The sequence below is a fragment of the Bactrocera neohumeralis genome, chromosome 2, assembly GCF_024586455.1.
Source record: "Bactrocera neohumeralis isolate Rockhampton chromosome 2, APGP_CSIRO_Bneo_wtdbg2-racon-allhic-juicebox.fasta_v2, whole genome shotgun sequence".
In the NCBI taxonomy this organism is placed as follows: domain Eukaryota; kingdom Metazoa; phylum Arthropoda; class Insecta; order Diptera; family Tephritidae; genus Bactrocera; species Bactrocera neohumeralis.
In genome coordinates this window covers 49,382,466-49,398,545 of record NC_065919.1, presented here as the reverse complement: position 1 = coordinate 49,398,545, position 16,080 = coordinate 49,382,466, and the positions used below count along the sequence as shown (strand labels likewise).

The 16,080-nt window shown below is 30.6% G+C and overlaps 4 protein-coding genes across 9 annotated transcripts in view; 2 read left to right on the top strand and 2 right to left on the bottom strand.

Moving 5' to 3' along the window:
* LOC126750937 (uncharacterized) overlaps positions 1–1,641 on the bottom strand; it is a 179,451-nt gene extending 177,810 nt beyond the window's left edge. Inside the window, exon 1 of the mRNA XM_050460781.1 lies at positions 1,276–1,641. The gene's annotated coding sequence lies outside the window, so the exon portion shown is untranslated. The remainder of the gene's footprint in view (positions 1–1,275) is intronic.
* Positions 1,642–2,287: 646 nt separating this feature from the next.
* On the bottom strand, positions 2,288–2,884 carry LOC126751005 (39S ribosomal protein L55, mitochondrial). Its single transcript, XM_050460899.1, has 2 exons — positions 2,598–2,884; positions 2,288–2,527 (listed from the first exon to the last, which is right to left on the bottom strand). The coding sequence occupies exons 1-2, from the start codon at positions 2,775–2,777 to the stop codon at positions 2,378–2,380; spliced, it is 330 nt and encodes a 109-aa protein (XP_050316856.1). The 5' UTR covers positions 2,778–2,884; the 3' UTR covers positions 2,288–2,377.
* A 206-nt stretch (positions 2,885–3,090) lies between these two features.
* LOC126750999 (ATP synthase subunit d, mitochondrial) lies at positions 3,091–4,162 on the top strand. Of its 3 annotated transcripts, none has more exons than XM_050460889.1 (2): positions 3,091–3,173; positions 3,526–4,162. In XM_050460889.1, the coding sequence occupies exon 2, from the start codon at positions 3,544–3,546 to the stop codon at positions 4,060–4,062; it is 519 nt and encodes a 172-aa protein (XP_050316846.1). In that variant the 5' UTR covers positions 3,091–3,173; positions 3,526–3,543; the 3' UTR covers positions 4,063–4,162. The 3 variants fall into 3 exon arrangements, with proteins under 3 accessions (XP_050316846.1, XP_050316848.1, XP_050316847.1); XM_050460891.1 differs by having other exon boundaries at positions 3,147–3,190; XM_050460890.1 differs by having other exon boundaries at positions 3,160–3,236.
* A 540-nt stretch (positions 4,163–4,702) lies between these two features.
* The window catches only part of LOC126750938 (lateral signaling target protein 2 homolog), a 71,078-nt gene continuing 59,700 nt past the window's right edge, over positions 4,703–16,080 (top strand). For 2 of the 4 annotated variants that reach the window (XM_050460786.1, XM_050460782.1), the window contains exon 1: positions 4,703–5,812. In XM_050460786.1, coding sequence (XP_050316743.1) covers positions 5,777–5,812 — 36 coding nt within the window. In that variant the 5' untranslated portion in view covers positions 4,703–5,776. The remainder of the gene's footprint in view (positions 5,813–16,080) is intronic. The other 2 variants (XM_050460785.1, XM_050460784.1) reach the window with 2 other exon arrangements.

The following is a 16,080-nucleotide window of genomic DNA, read 5'->3' as shown; positions in this document are numbered from 1 at the left end:
TTTAGTTAACAAAGCCCCGTCTGTCGTGCAAACGAACATTATTACCCAACACTACTTTACCGGAATTGGCACGAATTTTGTGCGACCAGGCCTATAATTATGCTGAACGGACATTGTTTGGATCGGTAAGTATTATTTATGGTCAGCCAATATGCTGTATACTCGTATACCACTTTTACTTCTTACGTATAAAGCAAGCATTTTAAAATGTTTACTCTTTACAAATTTCAACTTATGAATTTACATGTCAAATATCACTGGTTTTAGCAGTATACCCTGTAAGCGCATATTTTTAACAAAATATATTAATCAAATACAAAAATATTTTAGGAAACTCAAATGATTCAAAATAAATAGCAAGTAAAATGCGGAAGCGAAACATGCACAGGAGAAGGTGCTAGCAAAACGAGAGTAGCCCAAAGTACTTAGTTACTTCACTGCACCGCTTGACGCCTTTTCATGACTTCCTTTAACTGGTACGGCGTGAATATATTCGGGATCGTATAGGTGGGCACAAAATGTATGGATGTTTATGAAATATTTTGCGTTAATAAAACTAAAAAAAACCGCACTGTACAAACATTAGTCCACATAGAAAATTATGTGCAAGAAAACGATAAAAATATATTGTAAATTTTTTAACGCACTTGTATATTCCCTTTACATATATATGAATTTAGCAGCGTAAAAGGTGGAAGATGAGGAAATAGAAGCAAAAGCCTGTGCATGAAAGCAAAGAGGAAAAAATGCAGCTGCTGTGGTGGCCCAGCCAACCAGGCTCGACCAAAAAGCTGATGCGTTGCCAAATATCTGTTGGGATGCACTTTCCGAAACAGTTTTGTTATCAGCATTTTGTACACATAAACAATACAAAGCAACACCGCTTTGAAATACTAAATTGCATTTAATTTACTAAATTCGAAAATCATGGTCAAAGTAACTAGTAATTAATTGCTCTCATTGGGCTCTGTGAATTTCACAGCAATCTTTGGCATTTACCATGATAAATGGTGTCGAAGAAAATTGTTGTAAAACCCCTGCGAATAAACGATAAGAAAATGCAAAGGAAAGCAGCAGAAAAAGAAACTGCTGGAGTAAAGTTGCTGCAGCGCCGTAGACGCCGCCGTCACTTCCACAATTTACGAAGAAACAACGGCATCGACGGCAAAGTAGACAAATAGAACGGGAAATGAAACTATGGAATGGATCAACAAACAATTTTGTAAATTATTTGTTTAGATTACGATATATGTGGTAAGAAATAAAAACAATTACGTTTTGTTGCTTAATCCATTACTCCAATTTGCAGCAATCGTCTAGAAAATTTTTGCTTTTCTTTAATTTTTATTCGTAATTTTCTTTATAGCTTTTCTTCACAGCACTTATAACTTTACTTGTATTGGTTACTTGCATTTTTTGTGCAATCTTTTACTATTTTCGTGACTATTGTATGTTAAGTATGTACTTTGCTTATAAATTTATTGCACTTTATCAAATTCACTATGCATATTTATACATCGCACTTGTTTATATTTGCTCTGTTGTTATTTTTGGCTAATGCCCAGCCAACTTGTCTGTACATTTCACCGAATAATTGCCGAAACCAAAAATATTGCGAATCTCACCAACGCAACATCACGTACGGACGAAAAAAACGGACTGAAAGCAGAAAATTACAAGATTCCAAGAAGAAGCGGAATAGAAAACTTTTGCCAATTGGATAAGTCACACAGTTGGCAACCCCACTACTCCACTAGTGATGCCAGCTCATGCAAAAAATTTATGGAAATTAAGAAATCATTTATTTTAATAATGTCTGCAGCTGAAGAAATTGTCAATGCTTAAGAATTATTTTATTTAGCTTTTTAATAATTTTAATCTAATTTTTCTTAAAATTTGTTTACCAAATTAAAATTGCTAAGCAACGGTCTTTTTTGAATTATAGTTAGTAAGCTTTTCGTACTGTACTTTTAGCGCAAAAGTAAATTTAATAATGCTTCTTATTCATACTGTACTTTGGGTTGGAACATATGCGAGTTTCCAATAATATTCATTATTTTAAATCATAAATTATTATTTTTAAAAATATATAATCAATATATAGACAACCTATGTCGAGAAGAATCAATAAAATTGTATATGCCGAACTTTCAGGGTAACGATAAATTTTTTGTTTTTTGTTCAACATTGATCAACACCTTATTCGCAATTGTTTTTTAAACTTACACAAAAAGGTTGTTTAATTCATCAATAAACTTATGTCCAATTAACACAAGACTCGAAGAAGTTAACATATAATATTATAACCGATATTATTTAACTTTTTTAAGAAATTGAATTTCATTTTGGTTGTAGTTTGGTCTCAATATATATTCAACTATTGTTTCTTCTTAATATATTTCATATATTTCTTTGCATTGAATGTATCCTCAACTTCCTCCATAATCTTGACCTTCTTTCGCGGTTTACGTGCTTCTAACCGTGCTTTCCGCTCAGCTTCACTTAAAGTACTAAGATCCAATGGCAACTGTTATTGAAAAATTAGTAGATATTATGAATAACTTAATTCGCTTTGTATTCAATAAGTTAATTCTCACCTTTATTATTTTCCTTGGCTCGTGGTAGCGTATGTTAATTGTGGAACCATCAGGCTGCACAATGACCGTAGGATACATGCGGCAATATATAGAGCGATGTAGTCGCGTTACAGCCGCGGACGCAGAAGAAATACAACGTATCTGTTGCTGACCTTTAGTTATTAAATGTTTTAGAAGCATTTTTGTTATTATCTAATCCGATTTTTATACAAATATGCCTGACAAAATAAATATAAAATAAAAACTCTTGCGCACTTGCAAACAGCTGATTGTTCACTCGCCAATGATAATAAAAAGTAACGAATTAGAGATGTGCGATTGTACACAATCAAATTCGTACTGAATATAAAGAAAATTTTGTAATATTGGAAAAAATATATTTTTGTTAAACAAAAAATATAATCATGAAGGATTTAAAAAGATGCTTTACAAAGAACTTTGGTAATATGACTATTTCCAAATACTGTTTCTTGAGCAACCATGTATATATATTCGAACTCGTTCCATTAAACTCGCTGCTCGGCAAGAAACATTGAAAATTGAAGTTCGTTGTCGCCCGATTGAGCTGTCAAATTGGTGAGTGCGGAAAATTGGTTAGTTATTTTACACAATACTTTAATTTTCTGGATTTTTTAAGTGGTAAAATATTAAATATACATATTTTCTTAAAATCAAAATTATTGCTGTTCTCACACATTAATAACTAGTAGAAATGTGTATAAGCTTTTATTTTTACAAAATAAAGTCAACGGTTTTGCTCGACGAAATTACATAATTATTGGTGCTAAGTTGTGACGTTAAATAATGCAGTATTTTCATACAGTCTAACACCACGTTTTAATAAAATCGACATGAAACCTATCTTTAATATTGATTTATCAAAAGTGAACCGTATTATTATTGACGAATCCCATTCTTCTTTTCGCAGAAATCCTTTACTCTTAAAATGGCTTCACGTCGTATTGCACAGACTTCTGTCAACTGGGCCGCTCTGGCTGAGCGTGTGCCTGCTAACCAAAAGGCCAACTTCGGTGCTTTCAAAACCAAGTCAGACGTTTACTTGCGTAGTGTTTTGGCCAATCCCGAAAATCCACCACAAATCAATTGGGCTCACTACAAGCAGTTGATCCCTGTCGCAGGTATGGTTGACACGTTCCAGAAACAATATGAAGCACTTAAAGTGCCATACCCAGTTGATAATGTAACTCCACAAGTGGAAGCTGAAATCAAAGAAACCAAGAGCGAAATCGAAAGCTTCAAGAAGGGTTCCCAAGCACGCATTGCTCAGTACCAGCAAAGCATTGATCACTTGAAACAAATGTTGCCATACGACCAAATGACAATGGAAGACTACCGTGATTCATTCCCTGAACAAGCTTTGGATCCTATTAACCGCCCAACATTCTGGCCTCATGATGCTGAGGAGCAACGCGACAACAAAGATAGAGCACACGCTGAACATTAAAAGTTGTTATGAATAGTTCTAAGCAGAAAAGCATTGAGAACAGCGATTTAAACGAAAAGTTGTAATTTGCAAATAAAAACTTATAAATGTAAAAACTCAATACCGAATACAAGTTTTGTTTTAATAAATTTGTTTAAAACAAATTCCTTCTCTCTGGAAATATTTTATTTCACAGTGGGTTTTAAGCAAGTCTGCACACAAACAAATTACTGCAAATTTATAATTTACCTGTAGCATTTCATACCTTGTGGTAAAAACCACTAAATTAACTTTATGCGGTTTTTGTTTTAAGCTTTATGACAAATTTTTGTAGAAATTTAGCGCCGTACATTTTTTGTTAACTGCGTTGAATTAAATTCATTTGCATATCCTCAATCAAATTCTCAAGCATGGGAAGCAGAGTTGCAACTACTTGTTAACTTGGTAAAATTAATTATATATTTTTCAATTTAAGTAGGAATACTGAATGTTCGTTATAATTAATATTGTTAATAAATTAAAAATGTATGAATGCATAATTAGCAAACAAACCCACTCGATTGTGAAAAATTGTAGGTACTTGATAACCCCAAACGTTGGTATACAACCCTGTTGATGGCGACATGGTCGTCCACTCGTCAATCGTAATTTTGTTGTGGCCAAGTGTGGTTCCACGAATAAGTCAGAGTGCAATTCGTTTTTTTTACAAGTAAATTGTGGAATTTTCTTTTTTATTTTCATTTTATTCGATCGAGCAATTTAAGTTTAAAAATATAAGCGCGTTTGGCTATTCTAATGGAAGAACCACGGCGGGTATTACTCCAAACATGTGCCGATTTACATTTTTAAATGTAATCTGAGCAAACAAAAGTGCATAATTGTAAATTTGATGGTGGAAAGTGACGTGAAAATTTCCATGTAAGCATATTGAAAAAGTTTCAGTGCAAATAAAGTATTTCTACAAAAAAGTTGTTTTGCCTAAAAGTGCAAATGCAAATTTGGCAATTTTTATTATAATATGTGTGTTTAGGGCGGAATTTGTGCGTACAAGTACAAAGTTGAAGTGTGAATATATCGTAAAAAATTATGTGGTAGCGGATGTTTTTGTTATGTCGTATGAATTGCAACGAATAACAAAAGAAGTCCACAGAAAATTAATAGTAAAACCATTCCTATCGCCTATACGGTAGCGTGTACATACATATAAATATTTAATAATTCAACATATATAGCGGGAATAGTGAAAATCAGTGTATTTTACATTCTACGCTTCATTGCGTCATTCCTGTCTGGCAGTGTTTCTTTGTTTTGCTTTAGTTCCTTACGCGGGTGCGTCTATGCCTTGTGGATGCATGCATATATCTAGTTCATTGTGTACATGTGCATTTCTCGTATTTCATTGTGTATTTCCATCCGGGCGCTATTTAACATTTCCTTTTAATTTTTTTGTTGGCTGTCAACGTAGCCTCGAGAAAATTTGTTGCTGCAATTTGGCCATCTGTGCAAGTGCAAAACGTACGTCAGTACGCCTGGCCGAAGGACGACGCCTTTTTCAACAATAAAAAGTCCTTAACAAATTTGGCCAAGATAAGGCATAACGCGAGGAAAAAAAAATAAGTAAACAGTGTATGGTGCCAGTGAGTGGTGTGGTCGAAGGAAAAACAAAATCAAAGAATAAATATAACCATAATAGCCGCCAGCAAGCCATCAACGAAGATCGCAGTAAAGGCATAAAATGGACACATTTCGAAAGTGGCTGAATAAACCAAAGGTAGGCAGAAATAAAGATATAAACATAAACAGAAACAAGTATTTATTGCAAAATGGTTGTGACAAAACAAAAACAATTCAAACTTTGGTTTTCGTTTTGTTAAACATAGCAGAGTTGTGTGAATTCAGGTTTCTTAATTTATAGCTCTAATATGTTGCTCTGCTTATGTTAACCAAAATGTCATTAACTCTTAATTAATCAAAAGAAAATGGATTTCCACAGTAAATCAAATATACGTAATTCATTAATATATAGTAAATATACTTCCTAAATTTAAAGCCTGCTAAATTCAAAATTAAAAAAAATTTTAGTTTGTCGTTCCATCCACATACGAAATGTATTATTGCAATTGTTTTTCCGAATTTAAGAAAATTTTCGAAAATAAATTTCATTTTAAAGAACAATGGGGTGATGACACTTTTTTTATTAATATCTACTTATTTAGGAAGAGAGAGTTTCTTCCTCATTCCATTCTGTGATTCCGCTTGGTTGCTGCGCATACCATGCGGTCTGAACATTAACAACAATTCACTGCAAGCAATCGGCAACGTCACACTAACTGTTGCAGGCACAACTCATTAGCAACATCTTTTGCTGATCTCTTCAGTTTTTCTGTAGCTTCTGTCACGCTTATTACTTCTGGTTTTACTTTTGCCTCTTCCTCACCAGCTAATTCCGTATAATGGCATTTCATCATTTATCTGCTTCCAATGTGGCTACCTACATGCAAACTTACTAATATGTATACGAATGTACATACATACATACATATGTATTTATTCACATTGCTTTCAACTGGTATATCTGTTTGTACATGTGTGCATATTTTGAATTTTGTGTTCGTCTGTGTTGCTCTTCACTTGATTGCAAGAAGCCTTCAATGCTTCAACATTGGCCGATCGCATGCAACAATTTAGCACACACTAACTGGGCCTCATTCAAAGCCGGATATGAAGAATTTGCTCGTAGCTGTTAACTGGCTATGCACTGCAAATATAGATTTGTCGGTATGTGGTGTTGTTTGCTTCTTGCCACATCATGTTGCGTGCGCTTGGTCGGCAATATTTGGCCAACTTTCAGCAGATATGATGTAAATTCGCATGGAAAGTTGGCTGGAGGTTGTTTATTTTTAGGACAACACGAGATTATTTCGTTAGTGTTTAATTTTTCTGAGCACTATATAATTTTTTAAAAGATACTAATTAATTTTGTTTTACTTAAAAATATAATATTAATATATACAAAATATTTATAGTTCTTGATATTTTTAATTCAGGAAGCATGCTGAGCTGTCAATTTAGCCATGTTCATCTGTTTTCTTCCTAAAAAGCTGTTCATAGGTCGCAACGCCGATATCGGATTACTATATCGTATAGTTGCCATAAATACTGAAATTTGGCATTGGTTATTGTCTAAAGCAATAATGTGATCCCCGAAGAAATTGCTCAGGTCGGATTACTATCAATTACAAATCAAGTTCTTTTCTAGTAGAAAATATTTCTTCACGAAAGTCAAAATACATAGCTGCCGTACAAACTGATCGTTCAAAACCAATTTTTTGTATGGAAATTTCTTTATTTGTGAAGGGTATTGCAGCTTCGAAGCAACGGTAGTTAAAATTTTTCATTTTAGTTGAGTTTGAGTTTTTCTTAAATGAAATGTGCGAAAGTAAAAGTTTCAAAATCGCTATAAATGCACCAACGTCATAACTACATGTAATATATTAACGTCTGTGTGTTAAAGAAAGTTTTTCGAAATCAATTGACACTATTTGATTGCCAACTTTTTCTTACACGCTCGCCGCTATGCTTGATTTTCACTCTTTTTGGGGAAAATACTCGCAAGCTGGTGGCAATGCAATCCCACGCCGTCTGCCACAGCTGCTTTCAAATTTGGCAAAAATGAAACGTACATACATACAAACAAACAATGCACAGGTAATATGCGGCAAAAATTAATCACTGAACATACAAATGTAATTATTTAATGCCGGTGAAAGGAAAAAATGCCGCGAAACATGAATGAAATACATAAATAAACATGAATGTGTGAAATAAAAGCTGCAGAAAGTTTTGGGTTTCTACGAAATTGTCGAAATCATGGGTGCTGATGGATTCTGCGCTGCCAAAACACGACGAGTGGCTGCGTACTTAACGTTCCATTGCCGGAACTTGTTTATATTCATCCACACACACGCTTTTATATGTTTGTACATCGGCATCTGTGTTTATAAATCACATTTTGTTTTCTCCAACTCTTTAATTTTCACACTTGGGGTTTTTTTCCTACGCCCACATCACTGTCAGACAGCTTTTTCCCCAAAGTGCCAGAAACAATTCAATTATAATTGTACTTTATCGAGTCTCAAATCATTTTACGCCTCTGTTAAGCCGCTGTTCTTAGCCTGTCGTTGTGTTCTATTTTTAACACGTGTAAGTTCAGATAATCACGTATTATTTCTGTTGTTGTTGTTTTTATCTTATTGAATTTTTATATTTCTTTACTTGTCGCACAAGTCCAAATGTTTTGTCGGCTCTTCGATTTGGTGCTAAAAATATTTTTAAAATGTATTTGGTGTGGCGGCTCGCACCGACGATGACGTAGGCAATGTGAAGATTTGAAAATTGCTCTCGAGGGAGTGGTGTGTTGAAAATAAACTTTTATATTTAAATTCACTCGCGGCGGTGAAGGCAATTCGATGGCACCAATCTTTGCTTGCAATGTAAGTCCATAATATGACCTATAAATAATCGGCTGCATACGCAAAGGTGACACGTTTAGCCAGACTGCACGCACAGAGGGTGACCCATATACTCAAAGTTTCTTTTTTTAGGATTAAATTATATTTAAATTGTAATTTCCGTTCTTCAAAGAATTTTTCTTCTGTGAAAATAGTATTTTTGTTACAAATGATTCAGTAGGGGAAAATTCTTAATTAAATTTTTTGTGAAGGGTATTTTAGCATCGTTGCAACCGAAATTAACAATTTTTCCTGTTTGATATAAAATGTACAATTTTTTTTTTTAATCGATGTAAATATACTAGACTTGTATCAGAAAGCTCATTTCAACTGAGTTGAAAAAACTAAAAAGCTTGACAAATTTAATATTTTAGATAAATTTTTGAGAAAATGGTTAGTTAAAAGACAGATTTGCATGGCTTATTGGTTCAAAAATTTATAGAAATAACTCTAATTACTGCTTAATAAGAAAAATTGCTGTATCAAGACAATATGTTTTTTGTTAAATTTTCATTAAAAAAGTATATACATATGTACATATACATATATTCTTACCTAACATACATACATATTTCCAGTCCATCTAAATATATTTCTGATTAATCTAAAATTATTTCATGTACTTTTGTCTCTAATTTATTTCATTACACACACACACATCCCTGCATTTCATGTGTGTAATTTCTTTTTATTTTTCATTTCGACGCAGTTTGCATTAAACTTTTGTGTTGTTGCTTTTTGTCTATAGTATATTGAATTTGCAATATGAGACACGTTTATTGAGGACAAGCGAAGCGATGCGATTGCGCGATTTGCTGTTGGTGTTGCTGTTGTTGTACTGTCGTCATCGGCCGTAGTTGTCACCGTCGTCATTGTCGGCAGCGTCATCGCCGACTACTTGCATATGTCGCCAACGGCGCATATGTTGCTAATAAGTTGCTTGTTGATTTTTACAGTGTACGGAAATGGAAATTTTTCCAAATATTTACTATGCTATGCATACATATATAATATTTTATTATTTTTTTTAAATTCTAATAATTAAAATTTGCTTAACCAAATGGTCTACTACGATATTTCGATTAAGTTAAGCGTTTTATTTTTCTCAAATAGATATACACCTCTAAGAAAGCCTCTACTATTCATAATAATTTTTTTTCATACATATTTCTATAATATCTCCTTAATATAAAGAAATAATTTCCCCTAAAGGAGTATTATATATTCTACACAAATACACACTAATGCATTTCTAGAAACATTTCTACAAGCGATCTTACGATATTGTTTCGGTTGATTTACTTTTTTCATAACCTTCCTGTTTTTTGCCTTCTTAATATTTGTTGCTGTAATTCATGGCGATATTTTTGTTATTTATTTGAAGTGTGATATTTTTTGAAATATTTTTAATATCAAAACTAAGTATAAATAAATATAAACTAAAATATATGCTTATTAAAGCCCTGTAGGAAAATTTCAGTATGTAATTGAGGTGATTTTTTTAATTTTGTAGAAAATAATTTTTTGTTAGCTTTAGTTACTACATTTTCATATTTTTTTTTTTATATTTTTCCGTCTTCTTAATTAATAGTTGTTAAAATTATTTTAGTTTTTTATTTATTTATTTTTTTTTTTTTTTTTTTTTTAATTATTTTTTTTTGCATAGTTTTTTCTTTTCAATATTTTTAGGTATTTTATTTTCAATATTTTAATTTTTTTTTGTAATACTTAATTTTTTTCAATATTTCATTTTATTTTATTTTTTTTTTAATACTTTTTAGTCCTTTTCTTTTTAAAATTAAAACTTTTGCAATATTTTGAATTTTTTTCAAAAAATTTCAGTATGTAATTGAGGTGATTTGGCAGTTTTTTAATTTTGTAGAAAATAATTTTTTGTTTGTTTAAGTTACTATATTTTCATATATTTTTTTCAATAAATAATTAATAGTTTTTAAAATTATTTTAGTTTTTTATTTAATTTTTTTAAATGATTTTCAATATTTCATTTTTTTCAATATTTCATTTTTTTCAATAATTTTTAGTGCTTTTCTTTTTGAAAATTAAAACTTTTGCAACATTTTTTATTTAATTTTTTTTCCAATAATTTAAGTTTTTTTTTCAATATTTATTTATTATTATTATTTTTTTTTTAATATTTTTTTCAATAATTTTTTACTATAATTTTTCAATATTTCTTTTTTCTTTTTTATTTTATATTTTTTATTTTTCCTGCTACCGGGTATTTATGATTACATATTTTTGTTGTTTTTTTTTTCAACGTCCATATTGACATTGAATTCAGCTGTTATGGGGCTCTGTCACATTCACAAACTATGTAAACAGCTCTGTGCTCTTTCTATTTTGAAATACATATTGGTCTAAACATAGACATATACCAAGTCGAATGGTTTATGTGTGTATGGATGCGCGAAAATTGTGATTTTTATCACGTTTTGCATGTTTTGAGATTGAAAAATTCTCAAAAATCAAATTTAGAAAACGTTTCATATCGTTAAATTGTTGCTATAAATAAGCACGAGAGGCGGCAGAGATTTCTTCGGAACAGATAAAGCAAGTGGTATTCACAATATATTAAAAAAAGGAAATTTAGAATAAATTAGAAACTTTTTTAGGGCTATTGAGGTACAGACTAATAAAATTATTTCTTCTTAATAAATATCTACAAATGTAAATATTAAAAAAAAAATAAAAATAAAACTTCCGTTAGAAAATTTCCTGATCAGCAAAAAAATCCTTTCACTTTCCACAACAGTTAACACCAATACTAAATGTTTAATGACCTCGACTTACGAATCATTTTCTGCCAACAAATGACTGCATTTAAACTGCTTTGCCAAGCGTAAGCTGCTTTTTACGATGCTCTATTGGATTTTAGTTCATTACATTTAAACATTTTTATGTTTGCATATTCACTTTTTTCGACGCTGCCGCAGCGGTGAGCGGCATTCTCGCTTTTCATTGGTTGTGTGTGTGTGCCGTTTGCTTGAATTTCACTTTGAATGCGACTGGTAAGCGGCCGCGGCAACACTGTCGGTGACGGCTACGGTGACTTGATGAATTTTGCTTTGGGTGCGCTTGTCGCCATAGCGGTTTTCTTGCATTCACCTCTACGCTTGAGGGAATTTCTTTCTGGTCACACAAATGCTCATAATGCCATATATATAGACATTTCTTTAAATATAATATATTATATAGAAGTGGAAGTGGAAGTGTGTTTTTGCTGCCTTTGGGCCGCCACGTGCTGCGCTCGTAATTACGAAGAGCACTGACACAAATTAAATTGAAATGAAAAACGAAATAAAAAACAAGCATAAAATATTAAATACTATATATGTATGTGCATAAGGTATAGAAAATATGGCAGCATGGAAGCCGTAAAGCCATACGCTGTGGACTGTCTCGCGTAAAGAACTTCCATTTCGCTGTGCGCTGCCGTAAATCTTTCACGCTTTCTACAATTGACTTAGTACGCACTGCTTACAAACAAACTTAAAAACTTATTACTTATTAAATACTTACATATACATATGTACATATATCTAACACTGTTTCAATGCTAAGAAAGTTTTAAAATATGCTTTCCAATTATTTAATGAGTTAAGTTAGAGCTGCTTCCACTCATGCGGTTCATAAGAGGAAGAGTTTATTTTACAACAAAAAACGCACAGCAGGAAGTTTATTTAAGTTAACGGTACTAAATTTGATGGTTTATATTGAAACAATAAAAAAAAATTGGAAATGAAAATTGATATAGCAAAAAATCAAATTAAAATGATAAAAAAAAATTTCAAAAAAATTAAGAAAATTAATTAACAAAATTATTAATTTTAAAATATACAACAAAAAATTTAAATTAAATATTGTTTATTATATTCAATAATTATTTTTTTTATTTTTATATAATATAAATTTTTATAATTAAATTAATATTAATATAATTAATATTATATATAATCTAAAAAAATATCATTATTATTTCCTTTATAATTTATTTTAATTTTATTTTTTTCAATTAATATCATATAAAAATTAATTTAAAAAATTAAGAAAATTATTAAAAAAAATAAAAATAAAATATTATTACCTTCATAATAATTATAAATAATTAATCAAATGAAAAATTTAAAATATTTAATTAAAAATTTATGAATTAAATATTATTATAAACAATATGTTTTACATATGTAAATTTAAAAGAAAATGATAAGAGTATAATAAAAAAAAATTAAAAAATAAGTATAAAAAAATGTAAAATATATAAAAATTAACAATTTAGGAAAATTAATTTTAAAAAATTAAGAAAATTAATTAAATATGTAAATTTTAAAGAAAATTATAAGAGTATAATAAAAAAAAAATTAAAAAGTAAATATAAAAAAATGTAAAATATATAAAAATTAACAATTTAGAAAAATTAATTTAAAAAAATTAAGAAACTTAATTAAATAAAGAATAATCAAAATAATATAAAATAAAATAAAATATTATTGCGTATGTGTGTACATAATATTTAGACAATTAAATTTCAACTAAAGAACGTAAAGTAATTAATATTTGATAAAACAATAAGAAATTAATACTATTATAAATAATATACATATAAAATAAAATAAAAATTTAATCAAAAAAAATATACGTGCATATGTAAATGTAAGGGTTACGATAATCTAATAGGCTAGTAGCCCAAAATAAGTAAATATTAAACAATGTTTAAAAAAAATGAATAAAAAAATAAGATATTATTTAATATAGTACTGTACGAATGTATGTATGTATGTACATTAAAAACAAGTGAAAAATAAAAAGAAGTGAAAATAAATTATACAGAAAGTAATAAATAAATATAAAAAAATAGAAAGAAAATAAAAAAAAATATTATGTAAAATAAATCAAAATTTTATATTACATACTAAAACTAAAAAAAAATTAAAAAATTAAGAAAACAAATTTTAATGTATGTTTTATGTAATATAAAAGAGATAAAAAAATAAAATTAAAAAAATTAAGAAAATTAATTAAAAAAATTAGATACTAAAAGTTTATATACATATATAATACATAAAATAAAAAAAATATATATAAGAAGTAATAGAAAAAAAACAATAAAAGAGATAAAAAATATAATTAAAAAAATTAAGAAAATTAATTAAAAAAATTAGAAACTAAAAATTTATATATGTACATATATAAAATAAAATAAAAAAAAATTGTATAAAAAGTAATAAATAAAACAATACATAAAATAAAAATTTAAAATGTAAAATAAATTAACAAAAAATATATAAAAATGATTTAATCAATCAAAAATTAAAAATAAAAATATTCATAGAATTATAATTCAATTATTGATTTATTCCATGTATTCTCACCCACTTGTTGCAGCACTCGCTGTTAAAACAACCAAATAAATTAATTACACTAGTTTACAGTCATTTGGCGACTGAAGCTGTTTCTTGCTTGGGTTTCTAAAACCGCTAATGACGCAAGACGTAGGATTTTTTGTGTTGTAGTCAAGGGGTGTATAAAATGACAAAAATAGCTGCACGGAAAATATTTAAATTCTAACTCTTAATCACAACATCGCAAATACTCCCCAGACCGCTTAGCAGAGCATTCACAGATTTTTCCTTCAGATTTGTTGAGCGGTGTTGTCAAACAAGAAAAAGCAATAATTTAATGTTACTTCTGTTTCCGAGCGCAAGAATGCTGCACACATGGCTATTAAGTTTCCTATTTTTCGCCTCAAAACAGACATCATTCGTTTGCGGTATGCACCCATTAGGAATTTCCATATTGCATAATAACAGCAACCCTGCGACACTAAAAGCAAAAACAAAAATAAAAAAAAACACAATATTTGTAACTGTACGCTTTCATAATTTCTGCCTATTTTTGTAATTTTTATTCTACAATAAAAGCTTTCGGCGCATCTCCGTCGATGCTGCAACACAATTAAAACGGAAAACTGTAAATTGTCTGCATATTTCGAGCGGCAGTCGACAGTCTGGCTGGCTGGCAGGTAGGTAAGTGTGCAGGCAGCCAGACACAGTAGCCGCCGATCGCTTTTATTTTGAGCATCGCCTACGCCTACCGCCACGCCACAATCGCTTTCTCTCTGCCTTTTCGCTGCTCTTTTCTGCACTTTTTTCAGCCTCAGTTCGCACGCCACCACCGGCGCCCTGTAGCTTATCGCATGTGGTTGGTTGGCTGCCTTTCCCAATGAGTCGCATCGTTCAAAATTTATTTCGCATGCAGCGGCGGTGAGTGGGAACCTGTTGCGCCACAGTGCCGGCATCCACTGCTCACAAACATGCTTATCTACGTACATACACACATGTGTATAAAGAGTCATGTAGCGAAAAATGTCATATGACGCAAAAAGTAAAAGTGTCCGCTGATGACTTGTATTTTTAGACAGTCTCTAGTGCTTTTCTAAGTTTTCCTCTGCGGTTTTCTTTAGTGCCAATTTTGCCAAGAAAATCAGGTCAATGGACTAATTTTCAGAAAAATGCATCGCCTTTGTGTTGTGCGTCTTGTTTGTGTTAGTCAGCGCCAATATGTGTGTCGATCTTGTACTTTTGTGTGGCCACATTTAGCTTGATGAATTTGCTTTTGTTTGCATTTCTTCAGAAGCACCCTGTTACACGTTTTACTATTTTTAAATGTTTGAAAAAACAATGTTTCTTGGTTTCTTTAGTACATTTTCTTCTAATATTTTCCCGCTTCATTTGAAAAATTCTCAATTTTGCCTTTTTTACTTAATTACTTTCACCAAATCAAATTTATCATTTTGTTTTGAGTCAACTTTCCTTCTCTGTAGTTGGCATCATACATTTTTCTCATGAAATTTTTATGATTCATGCTGTTTGTATACTCAATTTAACTTGTTAGTCTAACTAATTGAATTCTTAGCATAGCAGTTGAGCAATTTTTGTGGAAATTCTGCAGTTAAAAGTTAAAGCGCTGATTTCGTTGCATCAAATTGCTTCTTAGATCAGCCTTTTAAAATATAATATGTCAAATCAAATATGGCTGGCTGAGCAAGAAGGAGCTTGAGTAAGTTTTTTGAGCACTTCGTTTCAGTTTCGATCTTTTAATCTACCTTAATATATATAAAAAGTAACCACTTAAATTTATAGACTTTTTTAAAATTATTCTTCAATGTATTCTACTTTAGGGAAATTTTTTATATTTTTTGTTGGATAATATTCGACTGAATAGACCACGTCCAGCACGCAGTGTAGAAAATATAGCAGCCGTAGTTGAGAGTGTACACGAAGACCATGGAGAGTCGATTCGGCGTCATTCGCAGTAACTCGGTCTGACGTATGGAACGACTTGGCGCATTTTAGATCGAGATCTTAAATTGAAACCCGCGATGCCACTTCGTTCAATGGACTCTTGAAAATTTCCAAGAAGATCCCATGTTTACGACCCAAATTTTGTTCAGCTATGACGACCATTTCTGGCTCAATGGGTATGAAAACAAGCAACTTTGCCACATTTG

Bases quoted from the DNA above. Each gene is read 5' to 3' on its own strand.
- LOC126751005 (XM_050460899.1), bottom strand. From the start codon at position 2,777: ATGCTTCTAAAACATTTAATAACTAAAGGTCAGCAACAGATACGTTGT. The intron at 2,528-2,597 runs GTGAGAATTAAC...TTTCAATAACAG, and splicing joins AGCCAAGGAAAATAATAAAG to TTGCCATTGGATCTTAGTAC.
- LOC126750999 (XM_050460889.1), top strand. From the start codon at position 3,544: ATGGCTTCACGTCGTATTGCACAGACTTCTGTCAACTGGGCCGCTCTG.